At 58.2% G+C, this 23,269-nt stretch overlaps 1 protein-coding gene across 7 annotated transcripts; it reads right to left on the bottom strand.

The window, feature by feature from the left end:
• Positions 1-855: 855 nt before the first annotated feature.
• On the bottom strand, positions 856-23,110 carry SORBS3 (sorbin and SH3 domain containing 3). Of its 7 annotated transcripts, none has more exons than XM_060155600.1 (22): positions 22,734-23,110; positions 22,126-22,411; positions 19,486-19,642; positions 19,105-19,222; positions 17,447-17,640; positions 16,474-16,537; positions 14,320-14,358; positions 13,776-13,869; positions 11,977-12,067; positions 11,606-11,692; positions 11,455-11,508; positions 10,535-10,621; positions 9,949-9,995; positions 9,371-9,504; positions 9,101-9,153; positions 8,928-8,974; positions 8,642-8,756; positions 6,256-6,381; positions 4,951-5,259; positions 4,044-4,147; positions 3,341-3,447; positions 856-1,698 (listed from the first exon to the last, which is right to left on the bottom strand). In XM_060155600.1, exons 2-22 carry the CDS (start codon positions 22,323-22,325, stop codon positions 1,637-1,639), a joined length of 2,289 nt encoding a protein of 762 aa, XP_060011583.1. In that variant the 5' UTR covers positions 22,326-22,411; positions 22,734-23,110; the 3' UTR covers positions 856-1,636. The 7 variants fall into 7 exon arrangements, with proteins under 7 accessions (XP_060011583.1, XP_060011585.1, XP_060011586.1 ...); XM_060155602.1 differs by having other exon boundaries at positions 13,776-13,845; XM_060155603.1 differs by having other exon boundaries at positions 19,105-19,177.
• Positions 23,111-23,269: the final 159 nt, after the last annotated feature.

The following is a 23,269-nucleotide window of genomic DNA, read 5'->3' as shown; positions in this document are numbered from 1 at the left end:
GCTGCCCCAGGGACCTCACGCGTGACCTTTCTTCTCCAGGGCCTCTGGACAAGGACTGCGCGGGCATTTGGTAGACTGTGCAGAGAGGCAGCAATAGTCATCAGATCTGACTTCAGGTCTATAATGATGTGACCCAGACAATTTCTCTGCCTCAGTCTCTCCTCCTGTAAAATGGACTCATAACCTGCCTGTTGGGATGCTTACATCAGATAACATGTGGGTAACACCGTATGCTCCGCTCATCTCCCAGCGGTGGCCAAGGAATGGAGCTTTTCTTCCCGATTAGAGCGGCCAGGCCCAGACTATGCCCCTACAGGAACCACCAAGCCCCAGAAGAGTCGCCTTGGCTAGCTGTGCCCCACCACTCCCAGCTTCCTGCCATCGATTGCTCAAAAACCCGAGCCCAGAAGAAGAAAGTCAACAAACACACGAGAACTTCGGTGTGGAAATGGAGCACACAGAAGGAAAACATTAGGAGCAGAACAAACAGGAATGCCATTTAGTTCAGCCACCCCACGGCAGCTCCAGAACCAAACAGCCCGCAAACAAGGCCACATTCAGCTCCCATCTCTGGTTTCTCCCCACAGTCAGGCCTTGCCCTCATCCCTGTGACGTTAGTTCTCTCAGCACTGCTTGCCAGACAGCTGCCCAACCCTTGGGGCTGCCCAGTCGTGCCTGACACCTGAGATCTTGAGAGATAATAATGGTTCTCTTGCAGCCTCCCGTTAAACACACACACACACACTCACTCACTCATTCACATCCCACCTGATTCCCTACATTAGAAAGAATTCCCATAACCCTAAGCAGGTGGCGCCCTCTCCCACCACAAAGGAAAAGGACAGGAAGGCAAGGTCCCTGATAGCCAGATTTATTTTACATTCTCTTCCACGGGGGACTTGGGGGGTGGGGGCCGCTGGGCAGGCGGGAGGACAGCACACATCAGTCCCCCTGGAATGCATCTGGGACAGGCCAGTCCTCGGAGGCCCCACCCTTTCTGGGCGCTACAGCAGCAGGAGGATGAGCAGGACCCAGGTCCAGGGCTCGGCAGCCTGTGGGAAGAGGGAGCCTTCGGGCAAGACCTCTTGCCAGGCCTCGAATGCTAAGGAAGTGCTGCATCCATCCTCCATCTCACTCCCAGGCCCAGCTGGAGGCAGGAAGACAAAGGGGATGGCAGGCAAGCTGGAGTGAAAGGGGAGGAATCCCTTCCAGGCGAAGACGGCCTTTGGTCTCTATTAGGTTAGGAAGCTGGTCCTTGTTAGAGGAACCCCATGGGGGTGAAGCTGGGAGCGGGCCCGTTAGAGGAAACGCCATAGCAGGGTGGGGTGGCGGACGCGGGGGTCTGGTCTCAATAAGGCCTGGAAATAGTCTCCACTTCAAAGCAGACCTCTATATTTGGGGAGTGGGGTAGGGGAGGAAATAAAAGGGCTGTTAGAGGAATGCTTGTGAATTGTGGGTGGGAATCAGTCCAGGGGGCTTCGAGGGAGGTTCCGTGGGAAAGGCTGCTGAGGTTGTCTGCAGATGCCAGCGGCTCAGGTCCTGGGGGAGGAGGATGGGGGGGCGTCCTCTCTCCCGCCCATAAGTGCTCTGCTCCCCATCCCATCCTGGCTGGGCTCCGAGTTGCCATGGAGACCACTCACACCGGGGCTACATAATTTCCAGGGAACGTCCCAAATTTCTGGGTCCTCCGGGAGACACCTGAAATAGGAAAGACAGAAAGAGCATTCCCCACGTTTTACAAGAGGAATGGGGTTGGGGGAAGTGAGAGCCCTGCCCTCTGCTGGCAGAGCCCAGAACTGCAAGTGGAGTCCCGGTCCCAGGGAGGATTTGTTTTTTCTCGCTCCTGCCCCCTAGAGGCAGAAACTTAGGCGGGACAAGCCACACTTCATGATTTCGATAATGATAGACGAAACCTGAGCACTCAACAACTGTGTACAACTCTGCACACAGCACTGAATAACCCCACCCGTCCTTGGGAAAGCAAGGACACAGGAAGATGAATCACAGAACTTAAGCTGGGAGGAATCTCACTGGTCTAGTATGACACCCTAATTTTAGAGATGGGGCAGGTAAGGCCACATGAATTCCCCCAAAGCATTCAGCTGCTTAGAGGCAAAGGCGGGACTAAAATCCAGGCCTCTGTCTGCTACAACCCCAAAGAAACCTGTGTGCTGGGGTAGAGGAGGGAAAATGCTAGAAGACACAGGAATATAAAATGAAATTAAAGTCCTGGACCTTCCCTTCCCGGCAGGCAGCCATTCCATCCTCTCTTCTGAGCAGCCCAGGCCCATCTTTGCCCACAGGCCTTGCTGATGCTCCTCCCCTGCCCGGAGTGCCTCCCCTCTCCCCTCTCCTCTCTCCTCCCCAAATCTTTCCCCTGTTCCCCTGCTTCCTCCAGAAAGCCTTCCCTGACCTGCACTGTCCAAAATGATACCCACTAGCCACCCATCCAAGTAAGGACTGTTGACAAGGTGGTGCTTCATAATCACTGGTGTGTCCGCAGCTTAGTCAGCAATGAGGTGCTGGGATTCAGATGAGAAAGGGGGGTGCTGCCAGGTCAAGGGGCCACCCCTCCTCAGGCAGCCAGCCCTCCAACCCCTCAGGCCCTGCAGCCTGCTGAGTGGGAGCTTCCCCAGGATGTCCACTGCTCTCTGAGGACAGCCTCATCCTCTGAAGCTGAGGCCTGGACAGGGCCTGCCCACTCTGGGAAAAAGCCTGCTGGGTTGGTCACCTTGAACCAGGCCAAGGCCAACCTGAGGCTTCCTGCGTTAGTCCTTTGCCTGAGCTGCCCCTGGGAGCCGGGATCTTTCTCCTCTCTCTCCTCTCGGGGATGGGAGGAGCTAGCTGCTAGCTGGGGGTGGGGATACACAGGTGTGAGACTTGCTCCTTCCCATCGGGGGCTTAGTGTCTCAGGAGACAGGACCCTTCCCCTGCAAGGACTGCTCCAGAGACAGAGGTGTATGATGGAAGGAGCAGGGACCTGAGGCTTGGGAACCGTGCTGCCCTGAGTCCAGCTGGCTTCGCCAATGACCCTGAGCTGGTCTGCTTTCCTCCCAGGCCTCACCCCTCTTCAGGGAACGAAGGCAGGCAACAGAAGTGCTGGCTTTGGGGAAGCAGCCAGTGCCCGGCCGGAAGGGTGGGGGATGGTCAGTCCATGAACCTTTGCTGAACCAGCACTGGCCGCCAGTAGCAGTCACCCCAATCCCCCCAGGGACCCTGAGATACCCTTTCTGAACTGCCCTCAGCCCATCCCCCACAGGACCTGGAGATACCCCTTCTGGCCTGTCCCCCAACGCATCCCCCTAGCACCCTGAGATACACCTGGCCCCAGCCCACATACCTACAAACCAGCCGTCGTCACACTGCTGCATGACATCCACCCAATCCCCCTCCCGCAGCTCCAGCTCATCCTCATTCTGGGGCCTGTACTGGTACATCGCCCGGTACCTGCAGGAAACATCGCCATGGCAACCACCAGAGCCCTCACCCCTTCCCCAGACCAGGCCTGGAGTGTCTTAACACCAAGGTAGCCACATCCTCTGAATTTCCCAGCGTCTCTCCATGCTCCCATTAGCCCCTGGCCCAGTTCCAGGGATGGCGACTGTGTCTGGCTTTAGTGCATTCTTCCCCAGGCCTGCTCCCTGCTCTCCAAGCCCTAATCACCCAAACCCCACCTCCTCTGAGTTCCCAGTGCCTTCAAATCTGTCCTACCACTTCCCACACTTTGCGCACACACGCGCTGACCTCAGGGCTAGCAACGCAGTGAGGAGACGAAGGTCAGGGACCCAGTGTGGGAGGCTTGCTTTAAGGCCCAGGGCTGGCAGGGACAGGTCAGGAAGACCGCAGACAAGCACCCTCCCGCCCCCGCACCCCCCCACCCCACCAAAATCACCCGTAAGCACTGTAAGGACAAGCACTCTTTGGTAGGAATTTACCAACTCCATCCTGGGATGGGGGGAAGAGCAGGTTAGGGGGTCCGTGTGCTCAACACTCCCTGCGGGGCAGCCCCCCCACCCTGACCAAGCACCCCAGACAATACTCACAGGGTCCAGTGTATCTGAGTGGTGTTGGGGGGTGAGGTCCCCAGCTCCAGGGGACGGCTGGAGCCTCCAGGATGGGACAGAGCTGACCCAAGGGTGCTGAGACTCTGGGGTCCACGGGAAGGCAGGCAGACACATGCAAGCATGAAGGAGGAGAAGTGAACGGGCCTGCCCACCTCACCAGGAGCAGCTTCCCATGATGCCTCATCTTATCTCGCAATCCCCACAGCACAGGGAGATCTGTCTGACTGTTTCCCTTCACAAGTGCTGAGAAGTTGGGCCCAGGTAGGGTAGATGGCTGATTTGAACACGTGCACGGACAAAGCCGGGAGCAGAAGTCCTATGCGCTGGCTCTGTCTGCCCATAACAGTTTGCTGAGTGAGTGGATGAACCCAGGAGCAGATGCACTTGTCTGTGGGCTATGTCAGCACGAGGACCAATGGCTATCATTTACCCATCAGCTACTACCTACCAACTACCCTCTGCACCTCTGCAGTGGGGATTACTATCCCCATTCTACAGGCGAGGAAACCTAGAACCAGAGAGGGCAAGTCATCTGCCCAAGGTCACACAGCAGGTGAATGGCAGACCCCCGACTCATGGCACACCCTGTCCCAGAGGCTGATATAGGGAAATCCCAAGAGTGGATTCTGGAAGGTCAGGAGGTTGGTGCTGCCTTTGGGTCCTACCTAGAAACTCCTGCCTCCCTGGGCTGCAGCTCAAGGACAGAACCAAGGGTCTGAGGTCCTCAAGGCCAGGATGGGGCTGCAACACAAGGTTCTGCCCAGTCACCCCACTAGTCCGTCCTGAGCAGTCTGGGAGGGATTCCGAAGCACAGACCATCACAGGAATGGGAGATACAGTGCGCGGAGCAGGGCTCAGCTCTCCGGTCTAAGGCAGGTCACCTTACCTGGGTCTGGGGTCTGGGCTCCTGGGTGGGGAAGGAGAAGCCAGTGCGGCGGGGGGAGGTCCGGCCCCCCCAGTCGGTGGGGTCAAATGGGCTGCGCGGCATTAATGGGGAGCTGGGGTGATGGGCCAGGCGGGCAGTGGTCAGGCGGGGAGATGCAGGGAGCTGGGGGCTGTCGTCGCAGACCCGAATCCGGGGCTCCCGGGTCACTTGCACGTAGCTGGCAGGGAAGATGCCCTGGCGCCCGGTGCCTGAGATGCGGCCCTCGTACCAGTGCTCGTTCACCTTGCGGATCAGACAGATGCGCTCCCCCTGGTCGCAGAGAGGGAGTTAGTACCTGCAGGGCCCTCCCGGGTGCCACGTACCAGAGGGAGCCTACGTGGAACAGTGTTATTTAAACCTAACACCTTGCACGAAGGGATCAGGTTCAGAGTGTGTCAGCAGGTTATACAGAGGTCACACAGCTCAATGCCAGGCTGGTAAGAAGCACTGGGCAGGCATTAGCCACCCCTGCCCTGACTGGGTCCTTCCCTGCCTCCGCCCTGGGTTATCCGTCACCACTGCATAAAGCAACAAACTCTCTGAGGGCAGCTGGTGCGTCCTCAAGCCCCCATGCTGACTAGTGTTAGTGGGGCTGCTCTGGGAAGGATGGTCTCTGGCCTCCACCTGCCCCCACCTCTCTCCATCCAGCCACCTCCTTCCCCCTCTCTCCCTGGGCCAGCTCTTCTGGGGAAACATTCGCTAGTGGCAGTCATAGCCTCTGCCCCCAAAATCAGCCAAGGGAGACCCGTTCCCTGCTTTCCAGGACAACATTTTTCAAGCTTTCTGAACCATGATCTATAGTAAAAAATATGTCGTAACAACAATCTAGTACACACGCAAACATATATACATAACTGTCCAAAAGTTTGTAAAACACCTTTCTACATGCAAGGCATTCTAAGATTTCCATTCTATTAAACATGCTGAGGAAATTCCCTGGCAGTCCAGTGGTTAGAACTTGATGCTCTCACTGCCATGGGCCCAGGTTCGATCCCTGGTTGGGGAACTGTGAGGATCCCGCAAGCTATGAGGATCCCACCACCAGAAAAAAAAAAAAAAAAAAAAAGCACAACTACTCTAGAAGTTTTGAACATTTAAAAAATGGGCAAAATTAAGGGAAATATATCCAAAGAGACTGAGGAAAAAAATCTGAAATACTACTGAAGATGGGCACACCTGATTTTTTTTTTAATGTTTTTACTGCACATACTTACCTGTGTCTTCACCTGCCCCCGCCCTGCACCCACACTCCCTGCCTGGCCGCACCTTTCGGAAGGAAAGCTCCACCTCCAGATCCCCCTTGAAGTTGTACTGGGCCACGGCTTCTCCATACTCCAGCACCTGGTAGGTCGGAGGCTTGATGGGCTTGGGGATCTCATCTGCAGGCAGCACCTGTGGGAAGACAGGGCATGAGAAAGAGTCACCTTGGGTATCAACTGGGCACAGACCTGGGGCTCCTGGGAGGGTGAGGCAATATGGGCAAGATCTGTCCCCAGCCCAGAGAGGAGACAGACACCAGACACAAGACTGAGGGTGGCCAGGGGTGAGCACAGGCAAGGGGGTGGTCGGTCCCAGAATGCTCCTGGAGGAAGAATTTCCATCGGAGGTATGTGGAGTGGGCATTATTAGAGTGGACCACAGCAGTGCAAATAGGAGACAGTTTAAATTGGAGCACAGAAGGACATGAGGAGTTCCAAGGAGCAGGGAACTCCTGGTTACCTAAAAGTGAGGCTCTACCATTTCACTGCTGCTGAGAACCAAGTGTCCCTCCTCCTCCTCCTCCTCCCCTTCTACCCCACCAGGTGCCCTGAGTCCCCACACTCTCTCTGCTTCACCCTACCCAGGAAATCAAGACACTAATAAACTAGTTCCTACTAAGATATAAATGACTGATGACATAGAATACTATATATGCTTTGTGGAACTTCAGAATCAGGGACATCGTTCTGAGGATACAGGAGGTCTACTGATGCCTATGAGATGAAGAGCCTGAATTAGATGACCCAATACATGAGTCAAAAAGGAAGCCACAGGGCTTCCCTGGTGGCGCAGTGGTTGAGAGTCCGCCTGCCGAGGCAGGGGACACAGGTCCGTGCCCTGGTCCGGGAAGATCCCACATGCCACGGAGCGGCTGGGCCCGTGAGCCATAGCCGCTGAGCCTGCGCGTCCGGAGCCTGTGCTCCGCAACGGTAGAGGCCACAGCAGTGAGAGGCCGGCGTACCACAAAAAAAAAAAAAATAGAAAACCAATGAGTTGAAGTATTTCCAGCAGTAAGAGGCCTGTGTACCGTGGGGGGGAAAAAAAAAAAGAAGCCACAAAGGAAATGAGAATAGTTTGAGTTGAGTGAAAAAAAACAAAATATCAAAATCTGTGGGATGTAGTTAAAGCAGTGCTTAGAGGAAAATTTATAGCATTACATGTTTCCATTAGGGGAAAAAGGTTTCAAATCAATAATCTGAACTACCACCCTAAAAAACTAGAAAAAGAACCTAATGCAAGCTGAAGGAAGGAAATAACGAAGTGGCAGAAATCAATGAAACTGAAAACAAAAATAGAGAAAAATCAGTGAAATCAAAAGTTGGTTCTTTGAAAAGATCAATAAAATTAACAAATCTCTAGCCAGGATAAGGAAAGATACAGATTACCAATATCGTGAATGAAAGAAAGGACATCACTCTGCATCTTACTGACATTAAAAGGATAATTAGGGGACTTCCCTGGTGGCACAGTGGTTAAGAATCCGCCTGCCAATGCAGGGGACACAGGTTCGATCCCTGGTCCAGGAAGATCCCACATGCCACGGAACAACTAAGCCAGTGTGCCACAACTACAGAGCCTGTGCTTTAGAGCCCGTGTGCCACAACTACAGAGCCTGTGCTTTAGAGCCCATGTGCCACAACTACTGGAGCTCGTGCTCCGCAACAAGAGAAGCCACTGCAATGAAGACGGAATGCAGCCAAAAATAAATAAATTTTTTTAGAAAAAGGATAATCAGAAAACATTATGAACAACTTTATGCCAATAAATTAGATAATTTAAAATTCCTTAAAAGATGCAAATACCAGAGATAACCTGTAGCCCTATATTTATCAAATCCAGAACCTGTCTCTGGATTCAGATTCTAGATCTTCTACTTAACGACTTGTCTCTGAACCTTAGCAAGTGCATCTGCAAAATGGGGATGATTTATCACTTTCCCACGTTAATGAGGGGAACAAGGGAAGTAATAACACGTGAAGAAGGTGATGCAAGTATATGTGATTTGTGAACTGTCACACCATCCGTACTCTTGCCAGTTGCAATTAGAATTCTTCCCAAAGATAGCTTGAGAGAGGTAGATTCTGAGTGGTGAAAGTGGGGGAGGCCGACAGGGCTGGTGGCCTCTGGTACAGGAACTGAGTTGTTTGGTTCTTCCCCCCTGGGCTGGGCTCCACCTTTAGCCCTCATTTAACAAACATTTCCTGAGGGCATGAATGAGGCTGAGACTTGGCCCCTGCCCGGAGCTCACAGTTTTACGTCTTAGGAAACTTGCCATTTGTGAGGGAGCAGCCAGCTCCAGAGAGAGGGGCCCTGGATGGTTAAAGGGGTCTCCACTCTCTGCAAGCCCATCCGCCCGCCCAGCCAGGCCCCTGCTTATTGTTGCCCTGCTCACCTCCACGTAATTAGCAGGGAAGATGCCCAGCCGGCCGTGGTGCTCCCCCTCCAGCCAGTTCTTGTCCACCTCCTTGTGGATGTAGACAATGTCACCCTTCTTTAGAGTCAGCTCCCTGAAGGCCAGAGCAAGGACATCTAGCAACCTGAGGTCCTCCGGGTCCTCCTTCCGTTCGGACCCTGCGCAGGGGACCCAGAGTCCCCTCCGCCCTCTGGGGGGCCCACTGCAGCTCTGTCCTCCCAGAGACTGCCCCAGAGGGAAGGGGAGGGAAGAGAAGGGCACTTACTTCGGGGACTGTGCCTGGAAGTCAAACTTGAGCCGCGCGGCCTTCCTCTGGGCAGGGGGAGAGGACAGAGGGACTGACCTCAGTCAAGCAGCTGGCAGGTCGGGAAGAGCAGCCACCGGGACCCACCCCAGGCCCTCCTTGCACCCTGACCCTAACGCTCCCACCCCCCTTACCTTCTTCTCTTCTTTCCTGGCTGGGCTGCCCCCTGGTTCAGAGGCACTAGGGTCTGTGGAGAAGCACTACCTCAGCTTGGGAAGGCCATGTCTGGGGGGCAGGGTTGGGATGGGGTTCTGCTCCCCCTCCCCGCCCAGGACAGGAACCAGTGGAAGCAGGGGGCTCCATGACCTTCCTGCCACCTCCCCCGGGGCCCCAGCATATCTGGTGCCTGGTGGTGGTGGTGGGCGTCTGCCTGGGTGACAACAAGAGCAAGATCTGGTTCTTACCTCGGGTTGAGGAAGGGTAGTCGAAGTCCCTCCGACCTAGGAACGGGCTTCCTCCGTCCGCCATCCTGTGGGCGCTCAGGGAGGAACCCTGGTAAAGTGCATTCGGGGAACTGGAGCTCCAGGCGGAGGCCGGGCTGCGCGGGGGCACACGAGTGAGCCACCTGTCTGGAGCTTCACAGCCTACCCGGCTCACCCCTGACCACCCAGATGTCCCACCCACCCCCTTCTCCCATCTCCCGCCGCCTCCTCCCAAGGCGTCTCCCAGGTCCCGGGCTCTCAGCAGGATGTCCTACTTCCCGAGCGGTAAAGGCCTGGAAAGGGTGCGGCCCGGGGTGGGGAGGCGGGAGTGCGCGGCAGGATCCCCTCGCCGCCACTACCCGAGTCCCGAGCTGGGGTTAGGCTTCCCTCTGCGGGCCAGGGACGGCCCCCCTGGCGGCGAGCGGTGGATCGGGCCCCCGCCGGCCACTTTCCGCGCTCCGGGCCCCTCCTCCCGCCGTCAGTGTCCCGGGCTCGCCCCCTCCCCGCGCCACGTCCCCGCCGGCGGCCCTCCCGCCCCGCCCCGCTCCGCCGCCACTCACCGCGCGGGGGGCCGCGGCTCCCGGGACCGTCGGGGCGCCTGCGAGCTCTGTGCGGGAGACGGGCGCGGTCAGGGCCCGGGACGCCGGAGCCCGACACAGCCGAGGCCGCCGCCTCCGGAAAAGTTTGCGGCTCGTAGGAGAGCGGGAGGGGGAGGAGAGGGGCGGGAGGGGGAGGGGTCCTAGAGTCGCCTGCGCGGGCGGCGGGCTGGGAACTGGAGGAGCGAGGAGCCGGGGGAGGAACCGCGGGTGCGGAAGGGGGAGGGAGGCCGGGAAATCGGGGCCTGGTTGGGGTTGGGGTCCCAGCGGGCTGAGGTCTAGGGGGCGGGGCGAGGCGGGGGACCCCTCCGGCTCCCGTACGGCAGGCTGCCGTGGAGTCGGCCTGGGAGGGTTCTTAGGGGTCACTAGGAACAGTGAACGCCCTGCATTTTAGGAAGGAGAGAGCAAACAGGGATGAAGTCTCCCAAGGTCGCGAGTGCAGCTGGAGGCGACGCCTCTCGTCGGCCTGCGCCTCCCACCCAAGCCCGGCAGCCGCGGCTCCGGGTTCCTGCGTACCCACCCCCCCCCCAGGGGCCTGGGAGGCCGGTACCTTGGGGGATGGCTGCCCGGTCTCAATGGCACGCAGATCCTTGTCCAGCTCGGCGCTCAGCTTGGCCAGCTCTCTCTCCAGCAGGACCTGGCGGCGGGTTATGGGGGGAGACTTGGACAGCGGGGAGGGGCGGGGGGCAGTGCACCGTGGGGGCCACTGGTCAAAGGTCAGATGTGCGAAGCCCAGTGGGCAGCGGGACAAAGCACACGGTGCTTGGGTAAAGGGCAGGCTCAGGGCACAGGGCCAGGCCAGGCTGCCTACTTTTGGGCCTGCCAGGAGGTGCGTCTCAGGGTGTCAGGAGGGCCCTGCCCGCTGACCAAGCTCACCCATCCCCTACTCCCATAGTAATACTTTAGTACTTCTTGATGTGCCTCAGTACCATTTTCTGTTGTATTAGTTCTCTGTTCAAGAGCCTACAGGACTCCCTACTTCCTCGCCCATCAAGTCTTCTACGGCCTTCCACAGCCTGGCTTCACTCTACGCAACCTGCTTTCCCTCCCACTGCCCGTCCAGCTGGCTGAGTGTTACACACACGCGCACACACACACACACACACACACACGCCCCTCCAGCCTTTGCCTGTGTCTCCCCCATCCTGAGCCCCTCTCTCTGCCTGTCCTCCAAGCTCCACCTCCAAGAACATTTCCTGACAATTCCAGTCCACACTAATCACTCCCTTCTCAGCTCCTGCTTTGATCAACACACAATTTTCAACACACGTTTACTGAGCGCCTACTGTATGCCAGGCACTGTCCTGGGTGCTGGGGGTATAGAGGTAAACTGTATGGGACTGGAGAGGGTCAGAGTTTTGGGTCCGTGGCCTTTGCCCATGGTCACTGGGACCAACACCACCCATAATCTCCCTCGTTGTTCCCCCAACATGCTGTCTCCCCTCCTGCCCACCTGCCCGCAACACTCACCTCGATGGGCTGGGAAGGCTTCTCAACAGGGTCATCCACCAGTGGTTTCTTGGGCTAAGAGTGGGACGAGTGAGTCAGAGGGGGTGAACTTGCTCCCCAAATGCACTAGCTGAGGGTGCATCCTCTTCCAGAGAACCAGGCCCACACTCACCTTCTTCCCAGTCTCTAGTTCTTGCAGAAACTGGTTCCAAGATTCTTCCGTCCAGACATTGTCTGCTTTGTCTCGGTGTCTGGACACCTGCATAGGGGTGGGTAGGCATCAGCCTGAGTAGAGAGGTACTGGGACACTGGCCAGGCTCAAAAAGCAGGCTTTCAGGCCACTGTCCCACCCCATCAGTGCCCTCCTAAGGATTCTGGGCTCTTCTGGCTGCACAGGCCCCAAGCTGAAAAAAAAGCCTTATCTGTGCTATTGCAGCCGAGGGCCTGGCCAAAGAGTGTGGTGGCCAGAGAAGTGGGGAGGCGGGGGACGAGGGGGGGATGGAGGGGACGGGGAGGGTGGTGGGGGGATGCTGGGCGAGCTACCTGATTTGGGGTCTGGTGCAGGGAGGAGGATGCTCCAGCATTGCAATTGAAGGTGTTCCTAAGAAACTCTTCGGAGATATCCCAGCTTCTTCTAAAAGAAGGGAAGGACATCTCTTCAGTTTCCTTTTAGGGAAACTGAGGCATGCGTGAGCACACAATCCTGGGGAGGGAGCTGCACCCCCTCCCCACCTGCCTCCGGGCTGTGGAAGCAGTGTTAAATAGTAAAACGTTATAAGCTCTGAGTTCGAATCCCAGCTGGCCCCACCACTTAGCTGTGTCACCTTTTGGCAAGTTAATGAATTCTCAGGAGTCTCTGATTCAACACCTATAATATGAGAATGATTCCCACCTTCGTAAGGGTGTGGTAAAGCTTAGGTGGGGGAACATAATGTGAGACACCCAGGAGAAGGGCTGACACACACATCTGCTCCAGGAGTGGCCAGTCCCTTTCCTGCTGGCCTTGGAATACCCCGCATTTGTGTTCCGTCTGGCCCCGTGACTGTGGGTGTGTACGTTTGGGCAGCTTCGATGAAGCTGGTCGCCATGACTAAGTGCCTTGCACCAATGTCCAACGGTGTGGGACTATGTCTTAGCCCCAGGAAAACCCAGGACAGGGCAGAGAACCTGCAGGCCTGACCCTGGAGCTCTGAGCAAGTTACTTCTGATCCGTGGGCCTCAGTTCCCTGAGGTGCTGGATCAGCGATGTCATCTGTCACATTTGCCTTAGTTCCCCTCCAGGGCTTCCTTCTTGGCTGGCTGAAATGTTCCAGCCTCTGCTGCGTTTGAATGTTTCCACCAAGTAGAACCATTGTACCAAGCTTATCAAATGATGGAATGTCTGACGGGAGGGTCAGTATTTGTTGGCTGTAACTATGACTCCATCCTCTATTTTAGAAAGAACATCAGTCATAACCCTGATAATGAGAATGGAATACATTGTTCCTAATTTAAGGAAGCGCTAGTCATAACTAAGCCTGTATAATAATAATGTTTGTGGAGACTTGCAATGTACCTTGATCTTCACGACCACCCTCTGATGCCCACTTAACAGATGGTGCTAGTGAGGCGTAGACTGGTTACCTCGGTCAAGGTCACATGGCTAGTGGCCGCACACCGGCTTTAATCCAGAACTCTGGGTCCAAATCTTGAGCAAATCTTAGTCTCTACCTTATCGATGATGCCAAGAGCCACAGCCCAGTTAAGACCGTGCTGATGAGGTCACGCCCTCCCCATAAAGGAATCAGAAACTCATTGATTACACGGTGACAGACAAGCTCCTGATTCTTAAGCTTGGGCTGAGCTCCTATAGGGCCCTGCAGCCCGGGCTGCGCTCAGGTGGTTTGCACAGAGAAAAGGAACTCCGTCCTTGACCTATCTGGAGGGTTCCTCTCTCAGCGGCATCTGGGAGAAAGCTTGGGATCCTCTGTGCCCCTTGTTTTCTTCCAGGCTTCCGAGTGGATGGCCACAGGTCCCAGGTCCACGCCTAGTCATGGGCTGCCCCGCTCTCCACCCCATATGATGAGTGGATCTTTGGGGTGATGAGTTCCTGCTGCCAACCACAAAGGCATCACAGGCGGTCCTGACCAGGAATGGCGCAAAGTCCAACCCTGCCCGCCATTCCCCTTTGGCTCCGGCGGGGAGGGGAGCATCTGGAGCCGTGGGGACCCTGAGAAGGGGCAGAGCCATGGAGGGGAGCCAGCCGCCCTGCTCCAAGACTGTGCCAGCTGTGGCCACCAGGGGGCGCCAATCCCCACAAGGAAGCCAGCGCCCCTCTGCAGCTCCTCCCCACGTTGGCTCACCCGCTCAGAGACGACGTCTGGCCTGGCCTGGCAGCAGGTCTTTGCTGGGGCCCTGGATGCCTTGAATCTGCTGAGGTGGCACAGGAAGAAGCCACTGAAAGTGGGAGAAAACAAGCAGGGGTGGTGGCAGGTGACAGCTGGGGTTGAGGGCACCTGGGTGACCCTTGAAGGTTCTGGCCCACACCCACCCGTGCTCCTGGATGGCTGGTGGGAATGGAGGTGATAGTCTGGACCACGAAATATGGGCTTGGGGCCAAGAGCTTTACATTCTTCACTGAACCTTCCAAACATCTCTGGGGTGTTCCCGTTTTACACGTGAGGAAAGAGAGGCCCAGAGAAATCACGGCCAGGGCTAGGCATCCGCTGGACAGTGAAGCAGAGGCTCTTAATGACCATCTACCAGGGCATTTGGAGCTCGCGGAAATGGGCTATATAAACTTCTCGAGCTGAGCTCAGCCAACTGGGGAGCCCCAAAGCCAGGTGTGGCTGCAGGGAGGGGCAGACGCAGGCGCCGGGCTGGGGTGGGACACCCGCACCCCCTCACCTTTGGGGGCTTCCTTGAAGGTCCGGTCCAGCTGCAGGTCTGTGGGAGCAGAAAGGACCAGGTCAGGGCTGGGGCAACAAGCGAGGATGGGGAGCCCCATGAGGCTGCCCCAGAGGCTCCCAGCACCCCTCCTGCCTAGAGCAGGGGCCAAGGGGCTGAGTCAGAGCCTGAAGAATGTCCCGAGGGAGGGAAGGAATTAGGTTTCTGGGAGGGCTTGAAATGCCTCTGGCCGACTTAGGGCCTGAGCGAGCCAACAGGGGCAGTGGCCTCGCCCAAACCCTCCTGCCCCTCCCTCCCGGCGTTCCCACACACACCCTCTCCCTGACCTTTGCAGACCTGGGAATCCCACTTCCCCTTCGCCCTCTTTCCCTTTCTGCACCCTCTTCTAAACACCTGTCCTTCCCCCTTTGCCCAGACCCACTCCTCAAGGTGCTCAGGACTTTCTGGGGCCTCCGAGGAAGAGCTACTGACCAGGCAACCCACTCGATCCCCTTGGCACGCAGACACACGACCACAGTTCTGACCTTAAACGCAAACCAAAATGCCCCTCTCCGGATCCCACACCTTCCTCCAGCTCCCGGAGTTTTCTGCTTTCCTTTGCAGCAAACTGCTGGCCGTACGGAACTCAGTGTCTCCAGTTCCCCTTCCCGTTAAGCAGGCTTTCAGCCTGAGCCACCCTCCTCAAGTACCCCAGTGACCTCCGCCTTACCAGGTCAAAGGGCAGTCCCGCCTGACCATCAGCAGCATCTGTCACAGTGGATCACTTCCTCCTTTTGAAATTCCTTTTCACTTGGCTTCAGGGAGACCACTCTGGTTTTCCTCCTGCCTCCCCCCAGGCTGCCCCTTCCCAGGCTGCATAGCTGATGCCTGCCCATCTCTCAAACCAAGTGCTTCAGGGCTCAGTCCCTGGGCCTCTGTCTCTCTGTCTCCCTGGGTGATCTGGTCTAGTCTTCTACCTTAAAGATCACTGTCTATTCCAGGGACTCATAACCTTAGCTGCGCATCGGAGTTACTTGGGGGAACCTTTAAATCAAAATCTCTTTGAGTGGGTCCCGGGTATTAACAGCTGCAGCTGAAGCCTCGCCTCTGAACTGCAGACTTGTATGTCAGTTGCCACTTTGGGTGAACCATATCGAAAACTGAACGCCCCTTAGACCTGCACCTCTCGCAGCCTCCCCTGTGTGTGTACATGCATTTACAAAGGGCAACTCCATCGACTCACTCAGGTTGAAAGTCATCCCTGACTCACCTCTTTGAATCCATCAGCAAATTCCCATGACTCTGTCTCCGGAATCCCACCAGGCCCGCTGCTACTGCCCTGGTCCGAGACTCTTTACTGGTCCCCCACCTCCGCCCAGCCCCACCTCTTCCCCGCCTGGCAGCCAGAGGGAGCCTCTTCAGCCATCCCTTGTCAGAGCCTGTCACTCACTCTTCCGCTCAGAGCCTCTGGGTGGCTCCTCAGTTCTCACAGAGTAAAAGCCAAAGGCTCTGGGCGACCAGATCCCAGCACCTCTGTGACCCATCTCCTGACACGTGCCGGCCTGCTCTGCCTCGGGGTGTCTGGGGCTCCCCAAGCGGCAACGCTCCTCCCCCAGCCCTGCAGGCCAACTCCTTCACACCCTTAGCTCTCCGCTAGGATGCCGCTTCTCAGGGGCCTTTCCCGACCAGCCTGCGTGAGGTGGCAGCCTCCCTGCACTGGGCACTCCCCCGGCTTTTTCCCCTAGCCCTTCCCACCACCTGCCATGTTAAATATTTATCTGTTTATTCTGTGACACCCCCCCCCCGCCTTAAGCTTCGCTGGGCAGAGACATTCTCTTTTGCTCCCCGTTTTGTCCTCAGCACCTAGAATAGTGCTTAGCACACAGCAAGTGCTCAACAGTTGGTTAAGGGACTGACTGAACAAATGTGTGACCTCATGGCTTCCCAGGTCCTCAGAGGACACCGGGAACAGTGTCTGGTCATTGTACTCCGAGTACAGAGAGGAGATTGGCGGCTCCTTCCTTGGGCCTGTTTTAGCAACCACTCAACACAGAGCCTGGGGTGGGTGGAGAGACTTCCCTGGGCAGGTAAGTTCCCTTTTCTACCCCTTACTCCCCAAGCCCCAGGGGTCCGAGCCCACGTAGGCAGAGAGAGAGCTCTGGAAGGGTGTCTCACCCGGCATTTTCCGGTGAATCTGCTGGAACATTCTCCGGTACCAGTCCCTGGGGCTGTCAACACTCTGGGATGAGAGAAGGCGAAGTCAGGCTACCCTCCCAATATCAAACCACAGAAGTTTTCTCCTCCCTGAGTCCTTTCTCTGGCCACCCTTGAAGCCCCAGCGGGTGGGCTGCGGTGACATCTTTAACAACCATAACTTCGTGTAGCGTGTTACGTTTGAACAAGATATATGGAAGGATCTCCACCAGTGATGGTCCCTAAGCTGTGAGATTTGGGGTAGTTTCCATTTTTTTCTCTTAGCTTTTCTGTATTTCTGATGATTCCACACAGAACATGTGTTTCTATGTAATGAAAAATAAATGCAACAGTATCGGTGGGGGGATGGGGTGGGAATGGTATTTCACATCCTCTGCCTCACCTGTGACGCAAAAGAACCCTGGGAGGCAGAAGGGTATGTTACCAACTTGAGTTTCACTTGAGGGCGAGGAGGTGGAGAACTAGAGGAGGCGACTGGCTCAGGACAGGCCTGGGGGTGGAGGAAGGGCAGGTCCCCCGCGCCTGGACCTCACCCCCGGATCCTCCCACGCCTGCCACCCCTTGAGGCCTTCTCAATCAGGACTCTCCCGTTCATCCCTTCAGCCGGTAACTTACTCAGCACCTGTTTCACGAGTGCCGTGCCAGGTCCTGGGGCCGTGAAAATGGGGGTCCCTGCCAGGGTCAACCCTTACACTAGTGGCGCTCTACCACTGAGAACCTGGTGGGCAGTCTAGAACCCCCCCAAAAAAACCACTGTGCAACTCAGACGTGCAAGAGTGCCTGTAATTTTATGGGGCTCATGATCCCCCAAACCCATCATGGTTGAACCCCTGCTTTAGTCGGGCACGGCTTGGGTACAGCCTTTGTTGTCAGAGGTGGAGCTCAGCGTGGGTCCCTGGGCCCCATCGATCAGTGGCCCCAACCCTGGACTCACAGATCGGGGTGCAATAGGCATGCCGCTCTCATCCACAGGCCCGATTCCCTCATACTTGACCCAGCGCTTGTTCAGACGTTTGCTATCCTTGGTCCACGTGGCTGACCAGTTCTGGAGATGCTGGGAGGCAGGGGTCTTCTGGTTCCCAGAAGGCCGGCTCCCAGGACCTGGCCAGGTCTGATACCAGGCAGGGTCTGTGGGGCATGTACAGGGGAGCTTTAGCAAAGAGCAGGGGTCCCACCTGGGCCTGTTTGTCCCTTAGCTTCTCAGAACGCTGATCCCTGTGGGTTCAAAAGTTTCAACATCTCCTTGTCTGTCTGAGTTGACGACACAGATTGTCCAAATGTCCCCATCCCCAGCAGGACCACAGGCCTCTGTTTATTTTTTAGTAGTTAAAGTGAATGAAAATGGATTTTATCTTGAGAAATCTGTGCCCGTCCGCACTCCACCCCGCTTTGCTGGGGATGTCCTAAAAGTTTTCAGAATGAGAGCCAGGATCGTCACTTGCAGAGGATGCTGGGGGGAGACAGTCCAGGTGAGGAGGCAGCGGGGTGTGGCAGAAAAGGCCCTGGGGCCGGGGGCGAAGCCTGAAACCAGACCCGGGCTCTGCCACCTAACGGCTGTGTGACCATGGGCACAGCAGTCAACCTCTCAGTGCCTGTTTCCACTTCTGTAAAACGAGGGTAGTCATGGCAGAGATGCAGGGAGAGCTAGTGCGTATGACTGTATTCAGGACAGTGCCTGACACACAGTCAACGGGCAAGGGACAGAAACTCATTCACCAGAACTTTCAGCCCCCAGGTGTAAAAACGTAAGGGCTTCAGGGCAGGATGGACGAGGGTTTGAATCTCAGTTCAGCCTCTGTGACTGAACATCCCTGAGACTCAGGTTCTTCAACGGGGAAGATGTTGATAATCACACCTTACCTTGTCAGGATATCAAGGGATGACGTGAGATAAGGCCTGTAGAGTGCCTGTACAGTGTCACAGAATTCTCTACGTGCTTAACAGCTATTTGTTAAATGAATGAACTACTTGACACAGGGCCTGCCTCAAGGGAATGCTCAGTAAAGGTTGCCACCCGCCTCAGGAGAGGGGCCCTTGGGGTGGGCCTGCACCCAGGAGGCCCCAGGATCTCCCAGACCCCGTGGCCCAGGCGGGGCTGACTCACAGGATCCCGGGAGCTGGCAGGCTCCCAGAGCTGCTTCTCTGGCCTTCTGCTGGGCCAACGAGTACAGACCGGAGCAGCCCTTAGGGGGCCTGTCTTGAGTTCAGCACCCTCCCCTTCTATTGGCAACGCACGCTCGCATTCCTTCATCCTCCATCCCCAGTCCAAGCTATCTCCTGGCCATCTGGAGGTCCGCCGGGCCCCTGAGGCTATGTCCCCTGCACAGGGCCTTCCCCTGGCACTGGGTGGGGCAGGCAGGGGAAGGGATGTGTCAGCCGGGTCTCTCCCACAGCAGTTTCCCTCTCACAGGCCAGCAGGCTCACACGGGAGGGGCAGTTGGCTGAGCTAACTGGCCCCAGGCCCTCGAGAGGCCTCCATCCACCTCCTGCCCCTCCAGCCTGACCCAGGGTGGATCCGTAAGGCAGGGCCCAGGAAGCTCTGACCCCCACCTCCACAGCGCTCCTGGAGCACATTTTCCTGAGCAGACCCACCTGGGTGCCTGGAAGCATCTCTCCTTGGTGGGAAGTACCCATTGCACACGGTCCTGGGCGCAGGGTCATGGAACTGGAAATTAAGGGTGTTGGAGACACCATTCCGGATCACGGGCACCTGTGGGGAGGGGCCGGGAGCAGCAGGCAGCTCAGGCCCAGAGGGCTCTGCAGAGGGGTGGGAGGGATGGCTCCTAGGGCACAGCCATACCCCACGGGGACGGCTTGACCCTCTCCAGGAAACCAGCGAGGCTCTCTAGAGCCATCACCCACCTCCTTCCCTCCCTCCATCCCTTTAATCCTCCCTCTGCTCCCCAACCTGTCCTGAGAGCCCCCCACCAACTACAGGCCCCCAGTAACCCTCTCTCTCTCTGTTTCACTCACCCGTGTCCCCCGGGGGGATGACCCTACATGGGCCCGGAGGTGGCTGGGGATGAAGTCATCCAGGCTGAGCGCAGCTGGGAGGCTGCGGGCTGAGGCCTGCATGCTTGGGTCAAGGCGGGGGGACCCCGGGGGTACCAGCTGCTCCTCTGCGTGTCCTCTGTGGGGAAGGGAGGGGGAAGGGAGAGCCCTGCTGGATCCAGGCTGCCCGTGCCCTCTGGGCCCGACCTCGGGGTCGGGCCAGCTGGGTGGGAGCTCACGGACCCGGGAGAAAGGCCAGTGCGGGCACCCGCCTGCAGGCTGCCCGGGCCGGCTCCCAGAGGCACAATGGACCGCTTGTTAGGCCGCGGGCAGGAGCTCCGGGTGGGAGTGGGGGAGGGGAGGCCGGGCCGGGAGGAGGGGAGGCTGGCCGGGAGCGCGCCTGCTGGCCAGCCTCTCTGGGGCTCTCAGTGCACAGCGGGGCCCTCTCCCCCGGAGCGAAGGCAGAGGGAACTGGGGCAGCTGGCAGGGAAGGGCCTGGGCACTGGGACTTTGTTTCAGTTCCCTCTGCCACCCCCAGGCCCTGTGTGGGCATCTGCTTGTCAGCGGGCACAAGGGGCTACTCAGGCGGGGGGTGGGGGCGGAGAGGCCCCGGGCCACGGTGAGGCCATCCGCGCACTGCCCAACAGGGCCAAGGTTCCGGGGAGGCGGAGCGCGCCGAGCATTTCCAGGCCGCGGGAACCATTCCTTCTGAGCTCAGTGGAGTATCAGCTCTCTTCTTTGGCCTCTTTGCTCGGGCTGAAGCCTCAGAGGGCTCAGGGTGCCCGTGAGGGGTGGGGCGGGAGCAGAGCAGCGGGGGAGCAGGAAGGTGGACCTGCTCACGCGCAGGCGGTGCTGAGTGTCACGCACATGCACGCACACGCACAGATGTGCGCACACGACCCTCTTTCTCCTACACCTCCAGGCTGTTTTTTGAACAGAGGGTCTTCCTGGGAGTACCATGCCTGACTGGTCAGCTGGGTTCTTCTTCCCCGGGCAAAGGTTAGGTCAGGGGAGAGGGCTCCCAGCAGCCGGGAGAGGAGCCGGTGGGGCTTTTCCACCAGAGAGCTCAGCTGTCCCGCCTCACCTGTCCTATTGGACATGGCCAGAGGCTGAGCCAACCTCTGCCACCTTCCGGCGCTGGACCAATTCTGGCACTTTTGTTCAGAGTTAAGGCTTGCGCGTGCCTGTGTGGTCTGGGGACTCACAGGAGGGCGGCGAGGACCTTGTGAGGTGCTGTGTGTGCGGGGTGGAGTGTAAGCACAGTGCTCCGAATGTGACTTGCGCAGGGGGTACCATGGGGGGGTGATGTGAGCAGCATGGGCATTGTGGGTACAGAGGGGGGTCAGCTGAATAGTAGGCGGGGGGTGTGCAGTGGAGGTGTGTGTGTGCAGTGGAGGGGTGTGTGTGTGTGTGTAGTGGGGTGTGTGTGTGCAGTGTGTGTGTGTGCGCAGTGCAGGGGTGTGTGTGCCGTGGAGGTGTGTGTGTGCAGTGGAGGTGTGTGTGTGTGTGTGTAGTGGGTGTGTGTGTGCAGTGCAGGGGTGTGTGTGTGCCGTGGAGGGGTGTGTGTGCAGTGGGGGTGTGTGCAGGGGAGGTGTGTGTGCAGTGGAGATGTGTGTGCAGTGCAGGTGTGTGTGCAATGGGGGTGTGTGTGCAGTGGAGATATGTGTGCGCATTGCAGGTGTGTGTGTGCAGTGTGTGTGCAGTGCAGGTGTGTTGTGCAGTGGGGGTGTATGTGTGCAGTGCAGGTGTGTGTGCAGTGGAGGTGCAGTGGAGATGTGTGTGCAGTGAAGGTGTGTGTGTGCAGTGTGGGTGTGTGTGCAGTGGGGGTACGTGTGTGCAGTGGGGGTACGTGTGTGCAGTGGGGGTATGTGTGTGCAGTGTGTGCACAGTGTGGGTGTGTGTGTGCAGTGGGGGTGTATGTGTGCAGTGCAGGTGCATGTGCAGTGTGGGTGTGTGTGCAGTGGTGTGTGTGTGCAGTGCAGGTGTGTGTGTGCAGTGCAGGTGTGTGTGCAGTGGGTGTATGTGTGTGCAGTGGGGGGCTCATATGAGCAGCACAAGTGTTGTGGAGGCCAGAGGGGATGAAGGTGCAATGGGGGCTGTGATTACTGCGGTACGCAGTTCCCGCTCAGCCATGGTCGGGGGGCGGTGCTGCAGGGTACACACTAGGCTGGGGGCAGCTCCCTGACTCTAGTCTGAGTGGGGATTCCCTCTGACATTCGAAAAGACCTGCTGGGACCCAGCTTTTCCGGGCCCACCTCTAGCTGTGAGGGGAGTAGAGGGCTGAGGCTGGAGGAGGGGCCTCTCACCAGCTGGATCCAATTAGGACTCCTACCAAAACCGAAACAGGCAGACACACCCCTGTTCCTGCTGCTCTCCCTCCCTTTGCGGGGGAAATTGAGGCGGGGGAGAGCGGGAGATCCGAGGGCTGGGGCAGGCTGGTTCCTAGCCGCAACCCCTCCCCCGCCAGCTGACCACCGGAGGCCAAGTTGCGAGGTCAGCACTGGCAGTCCTGCCCATCAGCTGACCCAGCCTGCTTCCCTCTCCCTGCGGCCCACCCTGCTGGGTTCACTGAGAAGGGCCCTCCAGTAAGGAAGGGGCGGGCCGGAGCTCTGCCCACACCACCTGATTTTCCAGAGTCTGCTGATCCTTGGTGGCCCAGCCTGACCCTCCCCAACACAGCTCCTGGGGGCGCACGTCTCAGGATATGCAGGGGTGGGTGGGGAAGGGTGGGCTGAGTTTTCCTCCTGGCGGCTGCACCAGGAGACGATAAGGAGGACTTCTCGCAGGGAAGATGGAGGCACGGGGGTCAATGGGTCCAGCATCTGGCAGGGGACAGGGGTGCCAGGAAATTCCTGGGGTCCTCCCAGGATTCAGGCAGCCTTTCACCCCGGCAGCCCGCTCCAAAGGGCTAGAAGAGGTGAAGTAGCCCTGCTATAGCTGGCAGACGCCTTCCTCCCTCTAAGTACTGCCCTGACCTTGGGGGCCTGGCCCTAGGCGAATTCCGGGGTATTTTCCAGCTACAAGTCCACGTGGACAAGGACAGGTTTTCTCGAATTTCACCTTATCTGGATTGAGGGGGGGACTTCTCACCTCTCTCCTCCCCGGAGTTTGGGACCAGGACCCCGGGGGGAGGGGCTCCTTGCCTTCCCCTCGTGTTGGATGCGGGTCCCTCCTCGACTGCGCCCCCCCGCCGCGTCTCCTCTCCACCGCCTCTCCTTCCCGGCACCTACCTTCCCAGGCGAGCAGGTGGCGGGGACTGAGGACGCCCGAGAAGACAGGAGCATCTCTGCGCGGCTCCTGCCTGGCGCAGCCGCGACGGGCCCTCGGGGAGGGAGGGCGGGCAGGGAGAAGTCCGGGCTGTGCCGTCCGCCCTCGTGACCGGGTCAGGACAGGCTCCGCTAGGCCGGCCCCAGAGGAGGAAGAGGGGAATCGACGGAGCCGGAGTTGGGGGAGGGGGGCGAGGGCCCGCGCTGGGAGGAAGGACCGTGAGAGGCGCGCGCGCGGCGTAATGTGTCTCCCTGCGATCTGGTCCGTGGGCCGGGCTGGAGTGGAGGGCGGGGGCTCGGGCCGGCCGGCCCGGGGCGGGCGAGTGCTCCCCGTCGGGGCGCGGGCGGGCGGGCAGCGAGGACGGCGTGGGCCCTGCCGGGGGCCGGGCCGGCCGCGAGGCGGCGCCGGGAGGAACCGCCCAGGGTCCCCGGGGAGGCCGCTCCGGTTTCCCAGCTGCTTCCCCGGCAGGGCGGGGGCCAGCGAGCGCCACTCAGAGTTT

The sequence above is a fragment of the Lagenorhynchus albirostris genome, chromosome 7 (genome assembly GCF_949774975.1).
Source record: "Lagenorhynchus albirostris chromosome 7, mLagAlb1.1, whole genome shotgun sequence".
Lineage (NCBI taxonomy): Eukaryota > Metazoa > Chordata > Mammalia > Artiodactyla > Delphinidae > Lagenorhynchus > Lagenorhynchus albirostris.
This window is presented reverse-complemented; position numbering and strand designations above follow the sequence as displayed.

Coding starts and splice junctions, on each gene's coding strand:
- SORBS3 (XM_060155600.1), bottom strand. CDS start 22,325: ATGCTGGACCCATTGACCCCCGTGCCTCCATCTTCCCTGCGAGAAGTC. Junction 10,622..11,454: donor AGCCTTCCCAGCCCATCGAG/GTGAGTGTTGCG, acceptor ACCCGCCGCCAG/GTCCTGCTGGAGAGAGAGCT. Junction 6,382..8,641: donor TCCCTGCTAATTACGTGGAG/GTGAGCAGGGCA, acceptor GTCTTCCCACAG/GTGCTGCCTGCAGATGAGAT.